Source organism: Vulpes vulpes, chromosome 14 (genome assembly GCF_048418805.1).
Source record: "Vulpes vulpes isolate BD-2025 chromosome 14, VulVul3, whole genome shotgun sequence".
Classification (NCBI taxonomy): domain Eukaryota; kingdom Metazoa; phylum Chordata; class Mammalia; order Carnivora; family Canidae; genus Vulpes; species Vulpes vulpes.
In genome coordinates this window covers 136933353-136956567 of record NC_132793.1, presented here as the reverse complement: position 1 = coordinate 136956567, position 23215 = coordinate 136933353, and the positions used below count along the sequence as shown (strand labels likewise).

Genomic DNA, 23215 nt, shown 5'->3' with positions numbered 1-23215 from the left:
GAGGGGACCCATGCTCAAAACTCAACTTCAACTTCACGGAAAGCAAGTGAGTCAATGAGAAAGGACATATAGACATCGAACGTCCCCCAAGATTCATGAAATGTCTTTCAGTCCCATTTGGACCCTATCCTACATTGGCTAGCTTATCCCATCGCTTTTCCCTTCTGTGTTTTATACTAGTTTAATAAACCATACGATAGGAGCTTCTTAATTTGGTCTGTGGGATGGTCTGCCTGGAAGTGTTTGGGGGCCCCACCACTCCCATCATGTCACGTTCTGTACAATACGCATCATTGCTCAGTCTCTGTAATTTAAAAATTCTGTTTCCATATGGACCACATTGTACTGGGAGAAAAAAAGGGTCGCAGAGCTGTGTTGGTGATGGTGAGGCATTTCTTACTTCTTTAGTGATGTAGCCATCTTTGTTTATGTCATACAAGTTAAATGCCCAGTTGAGTTTTTCTTGAACTGTCCCCCGGAGCAAAATGGAAAGACCCTTGATGAAATCCTAAGAAGACATAAAAGTATCACTTGACATGACATTTCTTAAAAAAAAAAAAATAATAACACAAATTATGATAAAAGTCACTCTCAGATGATGGAAGCCAGGGTTACAGCCCTCTGGATTTTTGAATCATTATTTAGCGAGGTAATTCATGTGTTCTTGGTCTTCTGTGGAGTTCTTTGTGGGCATAACCAGTTCTTAGCTTTAACATTCTCATCCTTGAATTGGAAACTGACTGAAGGGGGGATCCTTGGGTGGTGCAGCGGTTTGGCGCCTGCCTTTGGCCCAGGGCGCGATCCTGGAGACCCGGGATCGAATCCCATATCGGGCTCCCAGTGCATGGAGCCTGCTTCTCCCTCTGCCTGTGTCTCTGCCTCTCTCTCTCTCTCTCTCTCTCTCTCTCTCTGTGACTATCATAAGTAAATAAATAAAAATTTAAAAAAAAAAAAAAGGAAACTGACTGAAGTCTGCCGTGGAACTGGGAATGTTAATGAGGCACCCGGACAGCAAGATGCATGCTCTAGGTGGCATTGGCTTCCCTCCACAACCGCACACAACTTTCCTTTTACTGAAAAGAATCTGATAACACCGTATCTTCTAAAACAGGAGCACGCGCATAGCATACTCATAGCTTCCCATGAGAAAAATCTGCTAACAAGAAATCTGGTCTGACTTTAAGGTCCGACCAACTGTAACCGTCACTTAGAAACTATAACACGCATGTGGGCAGTGGTTAAGAGCGTGGAGCTGGAAGCCAGACTGCCTGGCCTCCAATTCCAGTTACGTCACTTGGTAGCTTTGTGTCCTCTGACAATTTAATATCCGTTCGCCTCAGTGTTCCTATCTGTGGAATGGAACATACAGCGTCTACTCTTTAAAAGTTTTTGTGAGGATTAAGAGGGTTAAGCTAGAACAATGTCTAGCAAGGGCATTGGTTATGTGTTTGCCAAGTAAATGAAGCCCTTAGCCAGTAGTATCATGGTTAGGCTGGTTTGATTTAACTTGATCAAATTCCTGTATATTTGTTGTCGTGTGGAGCCGAGCTAACATCACGGTGTGGTAATTCTGAGCTCACACAGATCTGATAATCCACTGCTAGATAGGAACGACAGAGCAGGAGGGGCACGCAGAAGTGGCTCTCTGGGTAAATCTGCATTTTCTGTCTGCACTTCTGTATTCCATCAGTTTATTAACTGTTTTCCTATCTCAGTTTCTTAATTTTTAGGTTTTTTGTTTTCCTTTGCTTTTTACTTTAAAAAGTAGGTACTATTCACATAGTTCAGAATTTAAAAATATGTAAGATGTTTGGTGAAAAATCTTCCATTCCTGGACCCCAGCTACCCTTCTCCTTCTCCGTGGGCAGCTGGCACATTAGTAGCGTCTTGGACTACTTCCAATGAGTTTTTGTGCATATCCAAGTATAAGGCATATTTATTTATATATATTCCACATCCCTTTACACAAATAGTCTGACAGGCTATTCTGTAATTTTTTTTCCCCACCTAACAATCATAGAAATAATTTCAGTCTTTTTCACATAATATGTCTGAATGTACCATAGTTTAGCTACACTCGCATTGATTGAATATTTAAAGATTCCCAATCTTATTAAAAACAGTGGCACAAAGAGTGAGCTTATATGTACATAATTCACACCTGAACAAAAATATCTGTAGAAGAAATGCTTAGACGTGGAATTTCTGGGGTAAAGTCTTTGAACATTTGTAAATTTTAGAGTTGCTTACAAACTGCACCCCAAAATCCCCTCTCAAAATCCGTGTATGAGAATATTTTTTATGTTTAAGAATACTTGTCAATACTATGTATTATCAAACCGTGATGTTTCTTAATTTTATAGAAAACAATTTGTTTCTCAGATTACTTTGTATCCTAAATAAGTTTGAACTTTTTTTTTTTAATATCTCGTTTATAGAAACTCTTCACATATCATCTGGGAAGTGTCTTCAAGTGCTGTTTCCTGGTTTGCCATTTCTTTTGATTTTTCTCATATTGATTTTTGCAAGAAAGGTATCTTTTTATTTTTATATTCTAGAATTTTATATTCAGTCTTTTATAGTTCAGCCTGAATTTTATAGTCAGTCTTTTATATCGTTTGATGGATGTCATATTGAAAAGGCCTCTCCCCATGGGAGAAAGATACTCCCATACATCTTTCCCAGTACTTTCTGACATTTATTTTTTTTTATATTCAAATTCTTAATCTCTTTGGAATTTATCCACTGTTTTTAGGTAGTTACCTGGTTTCATGTTATTATTTGTTACCCACTGATTTGAGATGCAAGATTTATCATATCCTTAAATCTTTTATATATTTGTTTGTATTTCTGAAATTTCTATTTTATTTCACTAGTAAATCTGTTTATCCACCTCTACTACATCGGTTCAATTATGCAAGCATTTTAGTAATTTTAACAGCTGTTAGGGCTATTTCCTCCTGGTCAGCCTTCTTTTTCAGGTATATTCTCTATTTTTTCTTGCTTTAATATTCCACATGACCTTTTGAATAACATGTTGGGGTGTTTATAGGATTTGAGGTAAATTTACAGATGAACTTTGGCAGATCTGACAACTGCATGTTGAGGAATCTTCCTAATCAAGACTATGAGAGACCTTGCTCTTGTCCAAGTCATTTTTGTCACTGAACATATCAGTGTTCTTCCGCTGCTATAACAAATTACCACTTTAGTGACTCAGAAAAGGTGTTTATTATCTTATAGTTCTGCAGGTCAAAAGTCTGAAATGGGTTTCAATGGGCTGGAATCAAAGTAGGGGAGACTGGGATCCCTGGGTGGCGCAGCGGTTTGGCGCCTGCCTTTGGCCCAGGGCGTGATCCTGGAGACCCGGGATCGAGTCCCACATCGGGCTCCCGGTGCATGGAGCCTGCTTCTCCCTCTGCCTGTGTCTCTGCCTCTCTCTCTCTCTCTCTCTGTGACTATCATAAAAAAAAAAAAAAAAAAAAAAAAAAATTAAAAAAAAAAAAAAGTAGGGGAGACAAGGGATGTAGAGGGAGAGTTTGCTCCCTTGACTTTTTTAGCTGTTCAAGGCCACCTGGATTGCTCGGCTTGTGGCCCCTTCCCCATCTTCGGAGCACATCACTCCGGTCTCTGCTCCCTTTGTCATATCTTTCCTTTCTTATCCTCAACTTCCTGTTCCCTCTTACAAGGACCCTTGTGATTACATTAGACCCACATACCTAATCCACGATGGTCTCTCTGTCTCAAGATCCTCAATAACACCTGCAAAGCTCCCTCTGCCACAGAAGGTAACATACTCACAAATTCCAGAAATTAGGTTGTAGACACTTTTGGTGGGTCATTATTCAGCATACCAAACTCTGGTGTGTTTTAGATTTTATTTTATTTTATTTTTTTCCCAATTGTTCTTTCATGTTTCTTAGTCATATTTATTTCTGGGTATTTTAATCCTTCTGTTGCTGTTATAAATGAGGTATTTTCTTCTACCACATATTCTAAATTAGTTTTGTTTGCATATATGAAAACCACTGATTTCTGTATAATAAGTGTGTATGCTGCCAACTGACTTGTTTATGTTGTATATGATAATTTTCCAATTGATTCTCCTGGGTTTTTCATAGATGCAATCATATTTACTGCCAATGGAGTTAATTTTACCTCTTCTTCTAATTTTTACATATTTAATGACTTTCTTTTTGCGAACTGTAGTGAAAAATAATATATCCAAGACAGTATCACATAATAACAGTAATAATAGTCATCCTCATTTTGTTACTGAATTTAATAAGACTATTTCGAGTGTTTCCACTCTAAACATGATACTGACTTTAATCATGCTAAGAAAGCGTACAATTCTCATTTTATTAAAAAAATTTATCAAGAATAACCATTGACTTTCTCGCAGAAATAAAAAAGCTGATCTTCAAATTCATATGGAATTGCAAAGGACCCCAAATAGCTAAAAACAATATGAAAAAAGAAAAACAAAGTTAGAGAGGCCATACTCCAACTTCGCGGCTCACTACAAATCAGTACAGTGCAGCACTAGCGTAAGAATAGACATTTAGACCAGTGCAATAACGTTGAGAATCTGGAAATAAACATCTGTGACCACTGACTTTCAACAAGGGTGCCAAGACCATGCAATGGGGAAGGAGTAGTGTTTTAAACAAATGGTGCTGTGACAACCAGATAACCATACCCTACTTCCCAACTTTATTCAGAGTAAGATGTAAAGTGAGAGAAAAAGGGAACTCAAGAGAAGGCCACAAAAAATTCCAGCACTTGATAGGCAAAGAGAAGCTGGCAAGGGGTCTTGAAAATAAGTTGCTAAAGAAGTATGAGAGGCCAAGTAAAGAGTGCAATTTCCCAGAAAAGGATGGTTTGTCATGATACGAGATGCTGCTGGGGAATGAAAAGTGTTCATTGGATCACCAATGACTGATGGGAGAACTTTCTGTGGAGTATAAGAAGGAAACATGAGGGAGCTGATGTAGAAAGCACATGACTCTTGGCTGGCCACGATGATAGAGAGAGACAGCTACCCCTGAAGAGGAATATGGGTTCACAGGAGAGACTTTTGAAGGTGAGCACTTTGATTACTGCAGGGAACAAACTAGGAAGATTACTAATGTGTGCGTGTGAGAGAGAAGGAGGAAATGTAGGGGATGGACTGATCCTTCTGAGAAGGTGGGAGAGTTCCACGTGCAGGTAGAAGGTCCAAGCTCTGCAGGGAGGAGGTGCATTTCCTCAGTTAACACAAAAGGAGAACATACCGTGGATGCCTGTAGCTGATAAGAGCAAGGTCCCACCTGACAGCTTCAATGGGTGTCATCTGCTTGGGAGTAAAGGACGTGGCAGAAAGGGCAAGAACGGAAGGTTTAAGGAAAGGAGGCAGCCACGATACGAGACAATCAGGTGACTTGTGCAAATTACAAGAAGGTGACCATCCCTCAAAATACCTTGTGCTATCTCCTGGGAAGTTGTTCTGATATATGTAAACCTGACATCTGTAACACACTATAATCAAGAGTTAATGTGCAGTGTACAACTGGCGAACTATAAGCTTTGGCTTTTTAGAAGGTACAAAATAGTCACTGCTGAGTATGGGAGGGTAGGCTTGTCAGAGGGAGATTGCTGGACAGTTTTACAAAGCCAGATGAGGTTGATGGTTATCAAATGAACCTTACCAGTTGCTTCAAATCACAAAGTAATAGTTATGTGCCCTTAGTTGCAAAAGGGTGCTGGACACAAGATCTTTTTCTTTTTATTTTTTTAAAGATTTTATTTACTCATGAGACACAGAGAGAGAGAGGCAGGGACACAGGCAGACGGAGAAGCCGGCTCTCTGCGGGGAGCCCGATGTGGGACTCGATCCCGGGACTCCGGGATCACGACCTGAGCCTAAGGCAGATGCTCAACCACTGGGCCACCCAGGTGCCCCAATACAAGGTCTTTGAAGACATGCTTAGAGCGCCGTTTCCAGAATTTAGCTTGCCGCGCAATCACCTGGAGGGGTTGCTAAAACACATATTGCTGGGCCCCACCCTCAGGATTCCTGATTCATTAGGTCTAGGTTGGGTTGCAAAAATATATATTTTTAACAGATTCCAAGAGAATGCTGATACTGTGGGTCCATGAATCACACTGAGGACCACTGGCCTCCAGAAATCTTCAGTGGCATTGGCCCTATCACCAGACTAGAGCAACAATGAAAGCACTTTTAAAGTCATGTGTGGACTCTATGGGTTGCCTTCCTACGAAGTCTCTACTAATTTCCATTTGGCGCTTCATCCATTCTGCAGAAGTGCTCTCCACCTCTGGCCCTAGTGATGCAGCTGTGGCCTGGGCAGAGTCCAGAGGCACACATTATCCCTTTGGTCAAGACATTTGGATCTGTGGTTGGCCTGCAACCGAACCCAGTCCACGTCTGCTTGACATGAACAATCAAGCTTGGAGCCAAGGAGCTGCTGGCACGTTTTTGTGACCTCAGGAGAGCCCATCCTTAGTTGTACCCATCCTTATCTCTGGACTTCTTGTTTCCGTGAGCCAGTAAAGCCATCATATTGTTTTCATAACTGTGTGATTTTTCTATTACGTAAACAAAAATATCCTGATTTACAAACTGACACCTGATTCACATCTTCCTCTTCAGTACTATGTATCCCAAAACTGGTTACACTAAAAAATGGCTGTGGACCTCGAGCACCCCTCTACCTCGTAATATACCATCTTGCTGGATGATATCAATAAAGTTATTTCAGAAGAGAAATGATTCCTTACTTGTGGAAAAGGAAAATGAGAAACTCACTGTGTCTTATGGGGTTTTTGCTCCAGGCTTTTCTGAATGGTAACTGAAATCTATTAAGCAAGAGTAATAGGGCTTAAAAAAAAAAAAAACTCACAAAAAAAGCCCCCAAAAAACAACTCTCAGAGTACTTTGCATAATTACCTTTTATCTGTGAAAGAAGGTTGCATCTGTTCCCTAATGCACAAAAATGATCGGTACTGAATTCTGGTTTCCATTTTCTTACGATCAAAGGAAAAGAAGGAAGAAGGCATAAAGAGTCGGCTTCATAATATCCCGGCCTTGTTCAGCGTGAGCTTTTAGGTATCTATCAAATTTTCGCTTAGTGCCTTAGTTCTGGTTGCTATGACAGGACATTAGTCTTCCTGTGTCAGAGGAGGTCATCAGGAGGACATGACCACCGGTTGACCCACGGGCTGGCCCAGGCAGCCAGCCCAAGCCTCTTGTCCCCTGTCCTCGGAAATGTGTCTGCGCACCATTTCTGGACAAGGAACCACGGCAAGGGTGCGGCCTTGAGGAAGTCAGGTCTTGCTGAGACCATCTGGACTGTATATGTGACCGAGTCCCATTAAGGCCTCCATAAAGACGCGTAAGATGCTGGTGGGCAGAACGAGATTTACTGGCCTTGCAGGTGCCCCAGACAAGCCGCAGAGGTAAGTTCCCTTATTAGCCCCACTGCCTCGCGCTCCGCGTGGCCTGCCTCTTCCTTCCGGGTCCCCTTGAGCTCTGCGTGCAGGAGCCCCTTTGGGATTTCATCAGAGGAACCAATGAGGTTGCACACCAGCATCTGCCTCCCTACCTGCCACTCAAAGAGCACTGCGGCTTATCCTCATGCTTTTGGGGGTATTTGCAACAGAAAGTCCTGTTTATCATCGGGAAAACACCATGAAGTGACTCAACCGAAGTTTAAAAGTGTTAACTAAAATAAATAAATAAATAAATAAATAAATAAATAAAATAAAAAACTAAAAACTAAAAAAATAAAAGTGTTAACTAGCTAGTCAGTGACAGACTCCGTATGGAAAATCACCCACGTGTTTGGCATGTTGCTTAATGCTCGCTTATATATTTTCATGAAATTTTTAAAGGTTGTTTATTTTCTCTGGTATGACCTCCTTGGGTGGAGTTAAACTTCCACAGTAGCGCAGCCACTTTTTAAAATATTTGAAAGACATAATTTCAGGTACTACCTGAAGTTCACACCAGGTATCAATATATCTAAAAAGTAATAAGCAAATTTTCTAAGATTTGTGGCCTGGCTTTTATTATGCAGAAGGGATAATATACTTGCCTTGTTTGATATACAGCTTTGTCTATTTAGGTAATTTAGTGTCTGAAATGGTGATGACATATGTTAAGTTACAAGAAAATTCTTTGGTTCGATCTCACTGGAGGCCATTAAACATTAGTAAATTTTTAAATAAAAAATAAATATAAATACATAACAAATGTGCACATGAATATAATACTTGATTCGGGTAAAAAATTACAGAAAACTATACTGAAGAGAATTGCAACCATACATAATCCTATCACTTAGGCAAAACTAATATTACCATTTTTATGCATGCCTTAGAACCTTATAGACCTTTAGAGTAAAGGTTTTCTTAATTTATATATTTTATATATAGATATATAATGATATATATTTCACTTAGAATTACAAGCATTTTCCCACGTCACTGAAAATCCATTGTGACATCATTTAAATAATTACATATGAGGTTGAACCCTATGAAATTGGGTTTCAAATTGGGTTTTTAATAGACTCCACACCCAGCTTGGAGCCCAGCATGGGGCTTGAACTCAGGACCCTGAGATTCAAAACCTGAGCTGAGATCAAGAGTCAGATGCTCAACCAATGAGCCACCAGGCACCCCAGATTGCTGATGTTTTTATTTTAACATATTTGTCAAGAATAGTCATTTCATATGGTTTAATGATACTATCACAGTAGTTTTTGAACATTTTGGACACCGAACCATAATAATCTAGAACACATACATATACCCCCCACCCACACACACATGAGTATACACCAGAGAATGATTACTTCCATTTCTTTTCCATTAATTTTTTAAACATTCTTGTCATTAATCTCTAAATTAATTTTACCACCTACTAATGATTGCAATCTGGAGTTTGAAACACTACTTTGTCATACGGATATATTGTGATTTACTTAATCACACTTCCTACTGTTGGCTATGTAAATTAAAATTTTTCTTTATTATAAATGATGCAGTGTGAAAATTCTTCTCTAAGTATTTGCCATCATTTTGACTTACTTCCTTACGAAAGGAGTAGAAGTCCTGGGTCCTGGGAGAACTGAGGTTTCATAGTAATAATGACTACAGCTTACGGATGTGTGTGGGGCCCTGTGTTAGGCAGCTCCTGTGTGTTATTTCATGCTGGCCTCGTGCAACCATAGGGAGTAGGTATTGCTGTCTTTATATTATAGAGAGATGCTCAGAGAAAAAAAGTGAGCCAAGACCATGAGCAGGGGGCTGACAGTCAGATGGAGACCTCTGACTCAACGTCCGGGCCTCATTTTGACTGGAACTGAAGCGATGGGCTGTGGTTATACCCAACAGTATGATGTAAACATAGGCCATATGTCTTTCCTTGCTACCATATGACATAACTTGTGGGGTGATGCGAAGTAGTGACTCAAAGCGATTTCCGCTCACCTACTTCCTAATAACATTTGTAGAACATTAGGAATGCCAGGAATTCATAGTTCTTGCTATAAAATTACTTCATAAATGAATTAGAAAATAACCTTAGTTTCTTAAAAAAAAAAAAAGCGCGTTTCAGTATGCAAACATATGTGCGACTGTGAAAGCTCTAAGAAGATCAGCTAGGAAGCCCAAGAGTTACATATCCAGGAACACCCAGCCTGAGATCAATTCTCTGAGACTGACCAGATGTCAGAGTCACTAACATTAACTGAGCGTTTTCTATGTGCTGTGCAATTTTCGAGACTCTCAAACCCATCAATCCTACAACAATTTTGTGAGGTATCTGTCATCATTTCCGTTTTACGCTGAAGAAAGTCAAGCACAGAGGAACCTGCCCTAGGCGTCAGGGCTAGATTTGAACCCTGTGTCTGACTGACAAGCATGTGTTTTTTTATTTTTTTAAAATTTTATTTAGATTCAATTAATATATAGTGTATTATTAGTTTCAGAGGTAGAGGCCCGTGATCCATCAGTCTTATACTAACACCCAGTGCTCATCACATCACGTGCCCTCCTTCATGCCCGTCACCCAGTTACCCCCACCCCTCCAGTGACCCTTAGTTTGTTTCCAATGATTAAGAGTCTCTTATGGTTTGTCTCCCTGATTCCGTTTTATTTTTCCCTCCTTCCCCTATGAACTCCTGTTTTGTTTCTTAGATTCCACATATGAGTGAGAGCATATGATAACTATCCTTCTCTGGTGGACTTATTTCGCTTAGCATAATATCCCCTAGTTCCATCCACATCGTCGCAAATGGAAGATTTCACTTTCTGATGGCCGAGTAGTATCCCATTGTGTATACAGACCACATCTGCTTTATCTTTAGATGAGATTCCTGGGGCTTCCATAGAGGTTAGAGTGTCAAAGTTGGAGATTAATTCAGGACTGGGGCCAGGAAGTTGTAAGAGGAGCCTGGAGCATCTCGTAGTGCCGGAAAATAAGGGTGTGATGAAAGAAACACAACAAAAGAGAAGAAACAACCACAGGGATGGGGTATGTTGAAAGGACATAGGAATCAAAAGGAAAAGCTCCCGGTTGCCAAGCTGTAACAACCTGAGCAGCAAAATAAATAGGGTTGTGTTGGATTACAGCTCAAAATACAAAATAAATATCACTCGTCCATGCTGATATAAATGACTTGTTGAATGAATTCACAAATGAATCGGGGCAAGATGGCGGAAGAGTAGGATCCCCAATTCATTTGTGAATTTATTTAACAAGTCATTTATATCAGCATGGACGAGTGGATATTTGTTTTGTATTTTGAGCTGTAATCCAACACAACCCTATTTATTTTGCTGCTCAGGTTGTTCCAGCTTGGCAACCGGGAGCTTTTCCTTTTGATTCCTATGTCCTTTCAGCCATTAGAAACGACAAATGCCCACCATTTGCTTCGACATGGAGGGACCTGGAGGGGATTATGCTGAATGAAATAAGTCAATCAGAGAAGGACAAACATTATGTAGTCCCATTCATTTGGGAAATATAAAAAATAGTGAAAGGGAATAAAGGGGAAAGGAGAGAAAATGAGTGGGAAATATCAGAGAGGGAGGCAGAACATGAGAGACTCCTAACTCTGGGAAACGAACAAGGGGTGGTGGAAAGGGAGGGGTGTGGGGGGTTGGGGTGACTGGGTGACGGGCACTGAGGGGGGCACTGGACGGGATGAACACTGGGTGTTATGCTATATGTTGGCCAATTGAACTCCAATAAAAAAAATTCAAAAAAATTCAAAAAAATTCACAAATGAAGGGGGAAGAGACCTATATCCCAGGCGGATTTCCAAGTAAATGATGTAGCTATTCTATCCTCAAGGAGGTGGAGCATGCCCCCCCCCCCCCCATCCTAAAGAGTGGGCTGTGCATAGTAACTTTCTTCCAAAGACTATGGTTTAGAACAAAGGAAAAAACGTAACTTGACAGTAGAGGAAGGACAATCCCTCCTTCAATCAGGTGCCCAAGGTAAAAGTCAACAGTCATAGTTCATGATAAAATGTGCTCTTGCTTTTCTGTGATAAAGTATGGCACTTTATGTCTTTGGGCTTTCTCCCCAGAGCGTACGTCCCTGCATGAGGGAAGACATCAGCACATCGGACACTCTACAACACACCTGACACATACTCCTCAAAACTGTCAAGGTCATCAAAAACAAGGAGTATCTGAGGAACTGTCACATCAAGAGGAGCCTAAGGAGACACGGGGGCTAAATTTAATAGGGTGCCCTCCCTGCCTAGGATGGTGGAACGACAACAACGACTAAAGGACCTCAGGTAAAAGCTAAGATAATCTGAAGAAAGCATGAACTTCAGTGAATAACGCATCAATATTACTTGTAGCAAGTATTCCATTTTAATGTATGATATTAATAATAGGAAAACTGGATGTGAAGTACATGAGAACTGTCTGTACCATTTTTCTGTGACTTTTCTATAAATGTAAACCTGGTCTAAAATTTTTTTTTTAAGTTTATTTAAAAAATTAATTTAAAAAAAGAAATCTGACCTTCCATCTGTCAGATAAAGATATTTACTGTATGCTTTTCTGGTGTGTCTTGTAATAATCTGCTGTTATCCCACCTGTAGCATGTAGCATGTGCTACGAGGGGTTTAAAGGGCATGCCCTTGGGGCCTGCAGGAAGTGGGAAGCAAATGCAGGAGGAGCTGGGTACCCCCATGGCAAGACTAGGCAAGACTCCAGGGAAAGAGCTGCAGGAATGATGGATGACCAGCAAAACCCAGGACACGTGTGGCCCAGTCACATTCCCTGGGAATCCACAAAAAGGTATGGATGAGGCCCAGGGCAAAAGACCCAATGGTGGGAACAGTTGGATTCTATGAAAATGGGAGAAAGTAAGCCCCACAAGGACAAAGATTTGTGTCTTTTGCTCACTGCTGTGTCCCCAGCCAGCAACCAGAAGAGTGTTTGGCACACAGTCATGCTCAATAAATACTTGTTAAATAAATACATGACATGAGAAGACTTCTGAACCTGCCTTTCACTGGTTCCCTGGAATGGGCACTAGATGAGAAGGACAATTGTATTTACAGGTTGGGTGTGTATGTGTTGAGAGATATAAGGATAAGCCCTAATGATTAATAAATCTGATAAAATCAGAATGTTATACCTAGTGATAATATTGCTTAAATAATTCACACTGATGCCTGACATCTCAGAAGAAAACAACTACTTTATTTTTTTTCTTTTATTTATTTGAGAGAGAAAGCATGCAAGTGGTGGGGGTGGGGAGAGGAAGAGGACAAGCAGACTCTGTCCTAAGCCCTCCAACATGGGGCTCAATCTCAGGACCCTGAGATCGTGACTTGAGCCGAAATCAAGTTGGGTGTTCAACAACCAAGCCACCCAGGTGCCCTGAAAATAGCTATTTGGTTTGACAAAATGACTCATCTTAGAAAGGAAGTTTTCCCATAACCATAAATGATATTTGGGAGAAAAACATTTTTTTTTCTCATCACTGTGAATGACAAAGAGATTACTTTTTAGGTTTATAATGTCTCCAGGCAATGCCATTCACTTTTTATTCAGTGTGAATTGGATTGTCAGTGAATAGTGTTTTCTTGAAGCTTTGAACTGTAGTTCTGATGTCAAATCATCAGTCACCAATTTCCAGAATTGTTCCAAAGAAAATATTTTAAGTCAGCCTCAGTAATTCAAATAAACTTGCCATTTGGGACCTGCTCGAGGTATGCAGTGCCCTGCTGGTGATAATATTTGGTGGGCGGTGATTATTGAAATGGTGGTAAAGGTTCAGAGTTGATCATTTAGCCAATAATTGTATCAGTAATCAGTGATTTTTGTGGATGGGTTGTATTGAGAGAAAATTGTGAAAGTTGGTGATAATTTTCAGTAATTAGATCATAGAACGACATCTTAGATGTCATCTAGCAAACATTGTGGCCCAGGCCCTCAGGAGGAGGTAGTCTACTGCAATGGTTAAGAATGGAGTTTGGAAAACTATGGCCTGGGGATCAAATATGGCTCATCACCTGTTTTGTAAACAAATGTTTTGTACATTTCTGGTTAAAACACAGCGACGCCCATTTATGCAGAATTTGTGCGTAGCTGCATTTGTGCTACAACAGCAGAGTTGAGTAGATACAATAGAGACCATGTGGCCTGCAAAGCCAAAATATTTACTCTCTGGCCCTTTATGGAGAAGTTTGATTATTTCTGGCTAAAAACATATATTTTAGAGACTTAGGCAGAGCTGGGGTTCAATCCTGGTTTGTAAATTTTAGTGCCAAACTCATTTGGTGCCAAAACTTGAAGTGAATGGACATAAAACTATTTCCAATCTATTTCTAATTATCTATCTATCCTCTATCATCTATCTATCATCTATCAATCCATGTATGATCTATCATCATCTATCACCCAATCTGTCTATATCATAGTAATCAGAGGACACTAACAGCTATACCAATACTTCCAAATCTTCGTGGCTTAGCACCATATGAGCTTACTTGTCACTCACACACAGTGAAATGGGGAGAGCGGTCTGTTCCATGCGCTCATTCAGGGATCCGGGTTCTTTCCACTTTGTTGCAGGGCCAACTGAAATATGTGACCGCATAGTCCCCACAGACAGCAAGAGAGGAAGGAGATGATGTGAGTGGTCACTTCCACTCACATCTCAGCAGCAAACTCTCAGTCATGGCCTCCCTCTAGTGCAGGGGAGGCTGGGATTATGGCCTACTCATGTGATCACCAAGTAGAGCACGTGGACGTTGGTCATCAGTAGCAGTCCCCGCCATGTTTGTCATTTATCCTGTTTTATGAACAGGATATTACACATTTGATCATAGCTTGCTGCAGACCCTACCAGAGACATTAAATGATATGGAATAGTGTGCGCAGGGCATTACCTGTCTACATCTGCAAGGCTGTGAATGACAGAACTCAGCTGGCTCTGAGGATTTCCGACGAGGGGCTGGGGATCTGTATACACCTCCCAGGCAGGATAGCACGGTTGCTAAGAGACACATTCTGCTGCCTGAGTTTGAATCCTGGCTCTCCTACTTTCTAGCGGTGTGACCTTGGGAACATGGCTTAACCTCTCTGTGATTTCCTTTCTCCATTTGCTAAAAAGATAATAATAGGACCTATGAAGATGAACTAAGTTAGTAAATATAGTGTTCTCAGCACAATTGCCTGCCTCAGGAGTATAGATGAGCTCTAAACAAGAGTCAGTTATTATTATGGTGTAGAGCTAATATTATTGTTAATGCTGTTTTTAAACACAGTGTTAGTGACTGACACACAGTAGGTGCTTGCTACATGATTAGATGCAGAATTATCTTTCATAGCATCATGGACAGGGCGATCACCTAGGCTTTGAATGAATCTGTTCAATGATAGATTATTGTGTAATAAGATGATCGATGTCATTATTAATTGGCTTTGTTAGAAAAATTTCCCGTGTACTAACTGCTGATAAATATCAAGCATGTATTTGGTGCCAGACACTGAGCCAAGCCCTTTAGTGACATCAGTACTTTTTCATTCTTACAGTCCTCTATCAAGTAGCTTTGCTCACTGATATTTTACAGAGATGAACACTAAGGCCCACACGGTTTAGATTCTCAGCCTGACGTCTCACAGTCCCTGAATGTCAAGGAGGGAATTAGGCCCAGTTGTAGTCAGACGCAGGTGCCACCCCATTCCGTCGTCTAATTCACCCTGTCCTTCTGGATTTAAGCAAATTAAGTAGAAAACTTCCCTTCTCTATATTATAGAATCTGAACGGTCTCTGCTATACCTCTCAGGATGCTACTGCTACTCAAAATATGTTCAGTGCCTAATCATTTCTATTTTCTAGAGTCTTTCCAGGTACCTAATCGATTTAGAAAACTAATCGCAATAGCCTAGTGTTGAATTTGATTTAACATTTATTAATTCAGCCATTAGTTTGCTTTTAAAGCAAAAGACATATTACCAACATGCTTATAATATACAGTCATAACAACTAATTTCCCAAATTATAATCAACGTTCATCACAATTACCAGCATTTTACATAAATATTGTAACAGCAGTGTTAGGAGTGGTCCCATATCATTAACACCAGACTAAATTTACCCGTTGAAATTGGGTACAATGTGCTATAAGGTAATTGATGGTACATTTCTGATACGTAAGTAATTTCAAGTAATGAAATCATTAGTATTTTTTTACCCTACTCATTTTCTTGCAAACTAGCTATGAAAGATTTCATTAGGTGAATGGGAATCATTGACTTCGATATTATTGCTAAGCTAAGGCTGTGCTGGAATTAAGCTTGGTGAAGTGCAGCAAACGCTAACACGAGATTACGACGAGGTGATCATAAACCGCCGCCAGTGGAAGGAACGTTACAGATGTTACCTGTGACACTCACACACGTCCCCCATTGCTCCTGCCACATCCGAGACCGACCCCACTGCCCTTGCCTCAACCGCTGCAGGTTCCACAGTCGACTGGACCTGCTACAGCCACTGCTGGCTTCCACCCTTCTCTTCACAGAGATATTTCTTGGTTAACTTATAAGAGACAAACTGAACTTCCTGGCCCAGGGTCTTTATTGTAGGTGCACTCAGTCTGCAGGAGAACCCAGTACATGTGAGGAGATACTTTGCTGTCCTGGGAACCCTGCTCCTGGGGCCACTGACTGACTAATAGCTGGGAAGGAGGTACTTTCTTCTTCCATCCGGACTCTTCAGAGCGCCTGCTCCCAGGTCACTGGCAATGCCCATTTGAACTTTCCCCCTCTAACCATGACAAAGTCTGTTGAAATAGAAATCTATCAATTCAATTTTAATATCTCTTATGCTTGTGGCCTCTTTCTCATCACCAGTGCCTTGTCGTTTGGGGTTACATCAGCTCCTTTCAGGATTCTTAGAATACAGAGCTGCTCAATGAACTTCTTGTTTCTAGGAACAGAGCCCTGATCCAGTGACTTCCCTCCTGAAAATTCCTCAAGGACTCCTTACCGCTCACAAAAGAATCCAGCCTCCTTAACATCCTGCCTCAGACAGGGCAGGAGCTGGCCTCTGTCTTCTCATCCAATCTTCCTTGTTGGCCTTTTTCTGTGTATTCTAACTTCTAGGTGATGTACAAATGCTTCCTTTTCATTCCCAGGCCTCTGCCTCTGCATCACACCCCCCTGCTTCTCACCCTGAGCCCTTATTCTCTTAATTGGCTCATGCTTGTCCTTCACACCTAGTTCATCAAATCCATGGGCAGGCTTCCTTCAGACAGCCCTATTAGTACCTTTTCTTACTGATCCCATTCCATCCCCTTTATTATGACATTCGCTGAATTTCTTCTCACATGTAAGATGCACCTTATCCTACTCCCAAAAAGGGTACCACCCCCAATTACCTTGTTTCCATTATATGTATTAACAGTTCTGCATCCAATTCCAATGTAGTGCGTGTGTGAGTGTAAATACCCCTATACGACCAAGCAATTCTCTGACACCAGGCCAATTCTGACCTTTTCTACCTGGAGAGACAAGTAGATCCTACAGGTTAAGGTTACTAAGTCTTACAAGACTGCCCTGCCCCAAATCAGATGCCAATTGCAAGTCCAAGTTGTCACCTGTGCTTCTGAATGGTGGTGTTCTGAAACCACAAATAGAATTGACAAATTCTTAGCTAGACTAAGAAAAAAAGAGAAAAGAGTCAAATTAATAAGACATCAGAAATGAAAGGAGAAACATCGCAACTGATGCCACGGAAATGAAAAGAATCATATGAGACTATATGCCCAATTGTACACCAATGGACTAGAAAAATATATATAAATTCCCAGAAACATGCAACTAGCCAACACTGAATCATAAAGCAATAGACAGTATAAACAGACCTATAATGAGGAGATTGAATCAGTAATCAAAAATCTCTCAACAAAAAAAGCCCAGGACCCAGTGGCTTCACTGTTAAATTCTGCCAAACATTTAAATAACTAATACCAATCTTTTTCAAACTCTTCCAAACAATTTATGGGAAAGGAATATTTCCAAACTCATTTATGAGGTCAGCAGTACCCTGGAACCCAAACCGGATGAAGATATCACAAGAAAAGAAAACTATATGCTAATATTCTTGATAGGTATACGTGCAAAATCCTCAGAAAATTCCAGCAAATTCTAACAGCCCACTAAAAGGATCATACAACATGACCAAGTAATCTTTATCCCTTGGATGGAAAGATGGTTCAGCATATAAAAATCAGTTAATGGGGGCAGCTTGGGTGGCTCAGGGGTTTAGCGCTGCTTTCGGCCCAGGGTGTGATCTTGGAGTCCCGGGATCGAGTCCCATGTTCGAGCTCCCTGTATGGGGCCTGCTTCTCCCTCTGCCTGTGTCTCTGCCTCTCTCTCTCTCTCTCTCTCTCTGTCTCTCATGAATATTTATTCATGAAATAAATTTTATTCATGAAATAAAATCTTTATTTTTATTTAAATTTATGAATAAAATCTAAATTTTATTCATGAAATAAAATCTTTAAAAAAATCAGTTAATATGATATACCACATTAACAGAATAAAGAGGAAAAATCTCATGATCATCATCTCAATAGATGCAGAAAAAGCATTTGACAAAGTTGAACATTCTTTCATGATAAAAATTCTTAACAAACTAAGAATAGAAGGAAAGTATCTCCACATAATGAAGACCATATATGAATATCCCAGCACTAACAATATGGTCAATGATGAAAAACTGAAAGCTTCCCCCGGAGATCAGGAGCAAGGCAAGAGGGGATGCCCAATATTGTCACTTCTATTCAACAGAGTACTGAAAGTCCTAGCTAGAGAAATTAGGCCAGAAAAAGAAATCAGAGAATGTGATATTGTATATAGAAAATCCTAATAATCACACCAAAAAAACTGCTACTACTAATAAACAAATTCATTAAAGTTACAAGATTCAAACTCACATACAAAAATTATTCACCAACAATGAACTGAGAAGGAAATTAGGAAAACAATCCTATTAACAATAGCACCAAAAAGAATAGAATTAAAAAAAAAAAACTTAGGACATACTAAGGAGGTGAAAAACTTGTATATTAAAAACTGTGAAACATTGAAAAATTAAAGAAGACACAAACAAATAGAAAGTTCCAGGAGTTAGAAGGCTTAATATTGTTAAAATAGTCATACTACTCCAAATTATCTGCAGATTCAGTGCAACTCTATTAAAATCCCAAGTGGTATTTTTTTACAGAAATAGAAAAAAAATTCCTATGAAACCACAAAAGACCACAAATATCCAAATCAATACTTGAGAAAGAACAGGGCTAGAGATGTCACAATTCCTGATTTCACAGTATATCATAAAGTTATAACATCAAAACAGTGTGGTACTGGCATAGAGACAGACATATAGACCAAATGCACAAAATAGGAAGCTCAGAAGTATATTTGCATCTATATGGTCAACTGATCTTTGATAAGGGTGTCAAGCATATACAATGGGGGAAAGGGAAGGATAGTCTCTTCAACAAATGGTTGGATACCCACACCCAAAAGAATGAAATTCCATCCTTACCTTGCCCCATACACAATTATCAATTCAAAATGGATTAAAGACTTAAGCATAAGACCTGAAACCATAAAACTCATAGAAGTAAACGCAGGGGAAAGACTTCATGATATTGGTGTTGGCAATGATTTCATGAATGTGCCTCAAAAACACAGGCAATAAAAAGTAGGTGAACATGTGTAATGACATCAAGCTATAAAGCTTCTGAACAGCACAAGAAACAACCAATGGAGTGAAAAAGCAACCTGTAGAAGGGCGCGGAAATATTTGGGAGCCATTTATCTGATAAAGGGTTATCTCCAAAATATATAAGAAATTTCTTCATCTCAATAGTAAACATCGAACAACCTAATTAAAAAATGGGCCGAGGACTTGAACATACATTCTCAATATACACAAATGGCCACCAGGTATATGGAAAAATGGTCAGCATCACCAATTATCAGGGAAATACAAATAAAAACCACAGTAAGGTGTCACCACACACCCATCAGGATAGCTATTACATATGAAAGGTATGAAGGGTTGAGGATGTAAGTAAATTCGAACGCTTGCACACCGTTGGTGGGAAAGCATACCTGTGCAAGCCACTATCTGGAAAACAGTATGGAGGTTCCTCAAAAAATTACAAAAAAAAAAAAAATCACAAAAATACCACGTGATCCAGTAATCCCACTTCTGGATATTTATCAGAAAGTATTAAAAATCAAGATCTTGAAGAGATATTAGACTCCTATAGTCGTTGCAGTCCTGTTCACAACAGCTAAGATGTGGAAACAGCATAAATGCTCATAGATGAATGACTGGCTAAAGAAAATGTGGTTTATTCATGCAATGCAACCTCTATTTATCCTTAAAAAAGAAAATAATCTGCCATATGCAGCAACATGGATGAACCTGAGGACACGCTGAGCCACCACAGAGAGGCAAATACTGAGAGATTCTATTGCCATGAAATACCGAAAATAGTCAAACTCCTAGAATCAAGGAGTATTCGGAATGGTGGTGCCCGGGGCTGGGGCCGAGGGAAGTGGGCAGTGACTAATGGCCATGGAGTTTCAGTTAAGCAAGATGGATAAGCTCTAGAGATGTGCTGCTCCAACGCTGCGTTGTTATTATAATGTGCACTTAGGGTTTTGTTAAAAGGGTAGATCTCATGCTCAGTGTTCTACAAGAATAGCAACAATAATAATACAGAGCATAAGTCTCAAAAGGCAAAAAAAAAAAAAAAAAAAAAAGTCATTTAACCACCAAACGCAGATTTTCCCTGTAAATAGACTATAAATCTCTTCCAGCGCATCTAAAGTCAAATCACACATTAAAAAAAGTCTAAGACTCACCTCGAAACTCACAGCTCCATTGTGGTCCGTATCGAAGGCATTGAACAGAAAATGCGCGTATGTTGTAGAGTCTGAAATGTTGAAAAGGGAGTATCAGTAAGGCCGCACGTCAACCCCCTGTCAGGACTGGCGCCCCGCGCCCGGGCCTCCTCCTGTTTAGGACAATTTACCCCAGCTCCCCTACTTGTGTTTTTTTCCAGTTCCCCTAGTTGTGGTTTTTTCCTGGCTGCACAACTTCCTTCGGAAGAGGCTTGTAATGGGAGATGCATGAGAATGAGCTCCTCTCAGAGGCCCTGATGATAGCTGGTCTCTGCAAGGCTGTGGCCCGAGAGGCCTGGTGGGTGTTCCTGGCACCCAGAGGAGCAATGGTTCCCTGGGGGGGGGGGGGGGAGGATGCAGCGGGACACATCTGGAAATTGTTTAGCGTTTGGCAGCGGCTCTCTCTACAAGTAAGATAATAAAAATACTAAGAGCAAGGGGCACCTGGGAGCTTCAGTCCAACTCTTGCTATCTGCAGGCTGGTGGTCTCAGGGACACAGGGTCGAGTGCTCCCGCGTGCTCCAGGCAGGGCGGGGAGTCTGCTTGAGGTTCTCTCTGTCTCCCTCCCCCTCTGCCCCTCCCTGCTCTCTCTCTCTCTCTCTCAAACTGATTAATGAAAAATAATACTAATGGTGAGACTTACATGAATTGATGTATTTAGTGTTTTAGTGTTGTTATTATGAATTTGTTCATCACTTTTACAACTCAGATAAAAATAGGGACTCAGAGAGGTTAAGAAACTTGCCCAAAGTCAAGTAGTGAATAAGGACTAAAAAAAAAAAAAAAAAAAACAAGGACTAAAGTAGGAGGACATGACTGAGTCTTTCTGACCCAAAAACCAAGTGGCCCATGGCCAGGGACGTGGCCCCATGAGCAGGGACCGGAGTGCCGGGGAGGTTTCCGTGGCCAGGGTGTGTGTGGGGGGTTCTGAGGGCCTCTGAGCCTTGGCTTGGACCCGGGCTCTGGGTCACGGTGGGCAGCTGGGGACCGGCTGGTGCCCAGCACCTCCCAGGGCCACCCCGTAGGCCCCACTGCTCTGAAAGCCAACGCTTCCGCTTAGCTCACTTCTCCTGGGTGGGTTTCCCTGTTTTCCCTCTTCCACTTTCCTCCATTGTCTCCCTTAATCTCTGAGCTTTCTGCTTTTTAATGTATATATATATATAAATATATCTTACTGTTTTCTTTTCCTAGTGCAGCTTTCATTTTTCAGTGCTTCCGTGCTTGACCGTGATCAGATTTACTTGATTCTTTCAAATGTTTCATCTCATGGTTTTAGCTTTTTACCTTAACCTTTTTTTTATATTAGAAAGAAAAAATTGTAACCTTTTAGCTCATTGGTTCCGGCCTTTTATCTTCTGTTTAAAATCTCATCTATTTCTATTTTATAACTTTTAACCTTTATTTTTTACTGGGATCGAACAAAGCTTCTATTCACCTTTTACTTTATAAATTGCTTTTGTAAAGGCTGTCAAGAAACTAAGTCATGGTAGCAGGAGGAGAGGATGTCCCTTCCCGAATAAGGGAGGTCGGGGGTCATAGAAACTTCTCTCCCATCTCGCAGGCACCCAAGGTCCTCTCGTGGGTGGTTTTTCCTGAATGCTTCACCCTGGTGGTAAATGCTAGTGAAGGCCAGATATTTCACAAGGTAGACTGAATACTCAGTTTCTCAAAAGTGACGGTGACACTTTGTTTTACCTTTAAATATAATATGAATTATATATGAAACCACTTATGTTTACACATATGAATTACTAACACTGTTTTCTATGAACTAAACAGGGACCACATTTGAACCTAAATAATATGTCCCATTCTTGTACCTAGAGTGAATGTCCACAGGGTATTGATGAGTTGCAGAAAGAAATCCTTTTGAATATGGGTTATCACCGGGGATTTGGTTATAATCAATTTAGGGCCATTGTGAGGAAGTTCCATTATAGAGTCATTAAGGATTGGCAGCCTGTTTTTATTCACAAAGTCGTCTTGCTCTCACCAGTACTTTTACACAGACTTCTTGAACTATTTAGTGCCCTGTGGTGATAGGAGTTGACAGATGGTATGTTAAACTTACTTTCGAGGGAGAAAAAAACAGATTTTGCATGTTTTCTAATGAGCTTCATTAAGCAGGTCTCTTGGTATCCTATTTAGGGTAAATGCCTTTACCTTAGCAAGCAGGACACAACATGAAAAATGGCTCAGAACAAACAATGGTGGCAATTTTTTTTTTAAATCAGAAAAAAAAAAAGCTAACACGAACATACAATAATTAGCCTTCTTCTTAAATGGGGTCACTCTAGCTTTAAAGCTTGACAAACACTCTCAAGGTTTGCCCTGATGTGCTATAGAGGACTCTTTGTTCCAATAAACGTGCTTTGGCAATTACCCTGGAAGTTAAACCAGTTTTCCAGCCCAGATTCTCTGTGAGGACAGCAGTTGTTACTCATGTAGTGAAGTCGGGCTGCCTGGGCTTGAATTTCAGCTCTACCGAATACTGACTGCATGGCTTTGGGAAAGTTGTTTGACCTCTCTGGGACTGAGTTTCATTATTTACAAAATAACAGCACCCGTATGTATTTCGTAGGGTCATCCTGGAAAGATTAAATGAGATACTAATATGCAAAGTGCTTAGAACAGTCCTAACAGCACATATTAAATGTTCAATAAATATGATCTGTTATAATTATTGGTCAACAGACAACCACCTTAAAGAAATGTGAGTATATTTTTTACTGATAGAATACAT

At 40.4% G+C, this 23215-nt stretch overlaps 1 protein-coding gene across 11 annotated transcripts in view; it reads right to left on the bottom strand.

The window, feature by feature from the left end:
- KCNIP4 (potassium voltage-gated channel interacting protein 4) overlaps positions 1–23215 on the bottom strand; it is a 1121260-nt gene that overhangs the window by 5060 nt on the left and 1092985 nt on the right. For all 11 annotated transcript variants that reach the window (XM_072737988.1, XM_072737992.1, XM_072737989.1 and 8 more), the window contains 2 exons: positions 20434–20504; positions 401–508 (listed from right to left, as the gene is read on the bottom strand). In XM_072737988.1, coding sequence (XP_072594089.1) covers positions 401–508; positions 20434–20504 — 179 coding nt within the window. The remainder of the gene's footprint in view (positions 1–400; positions 509–20433; positions 20505–23215) is intronic.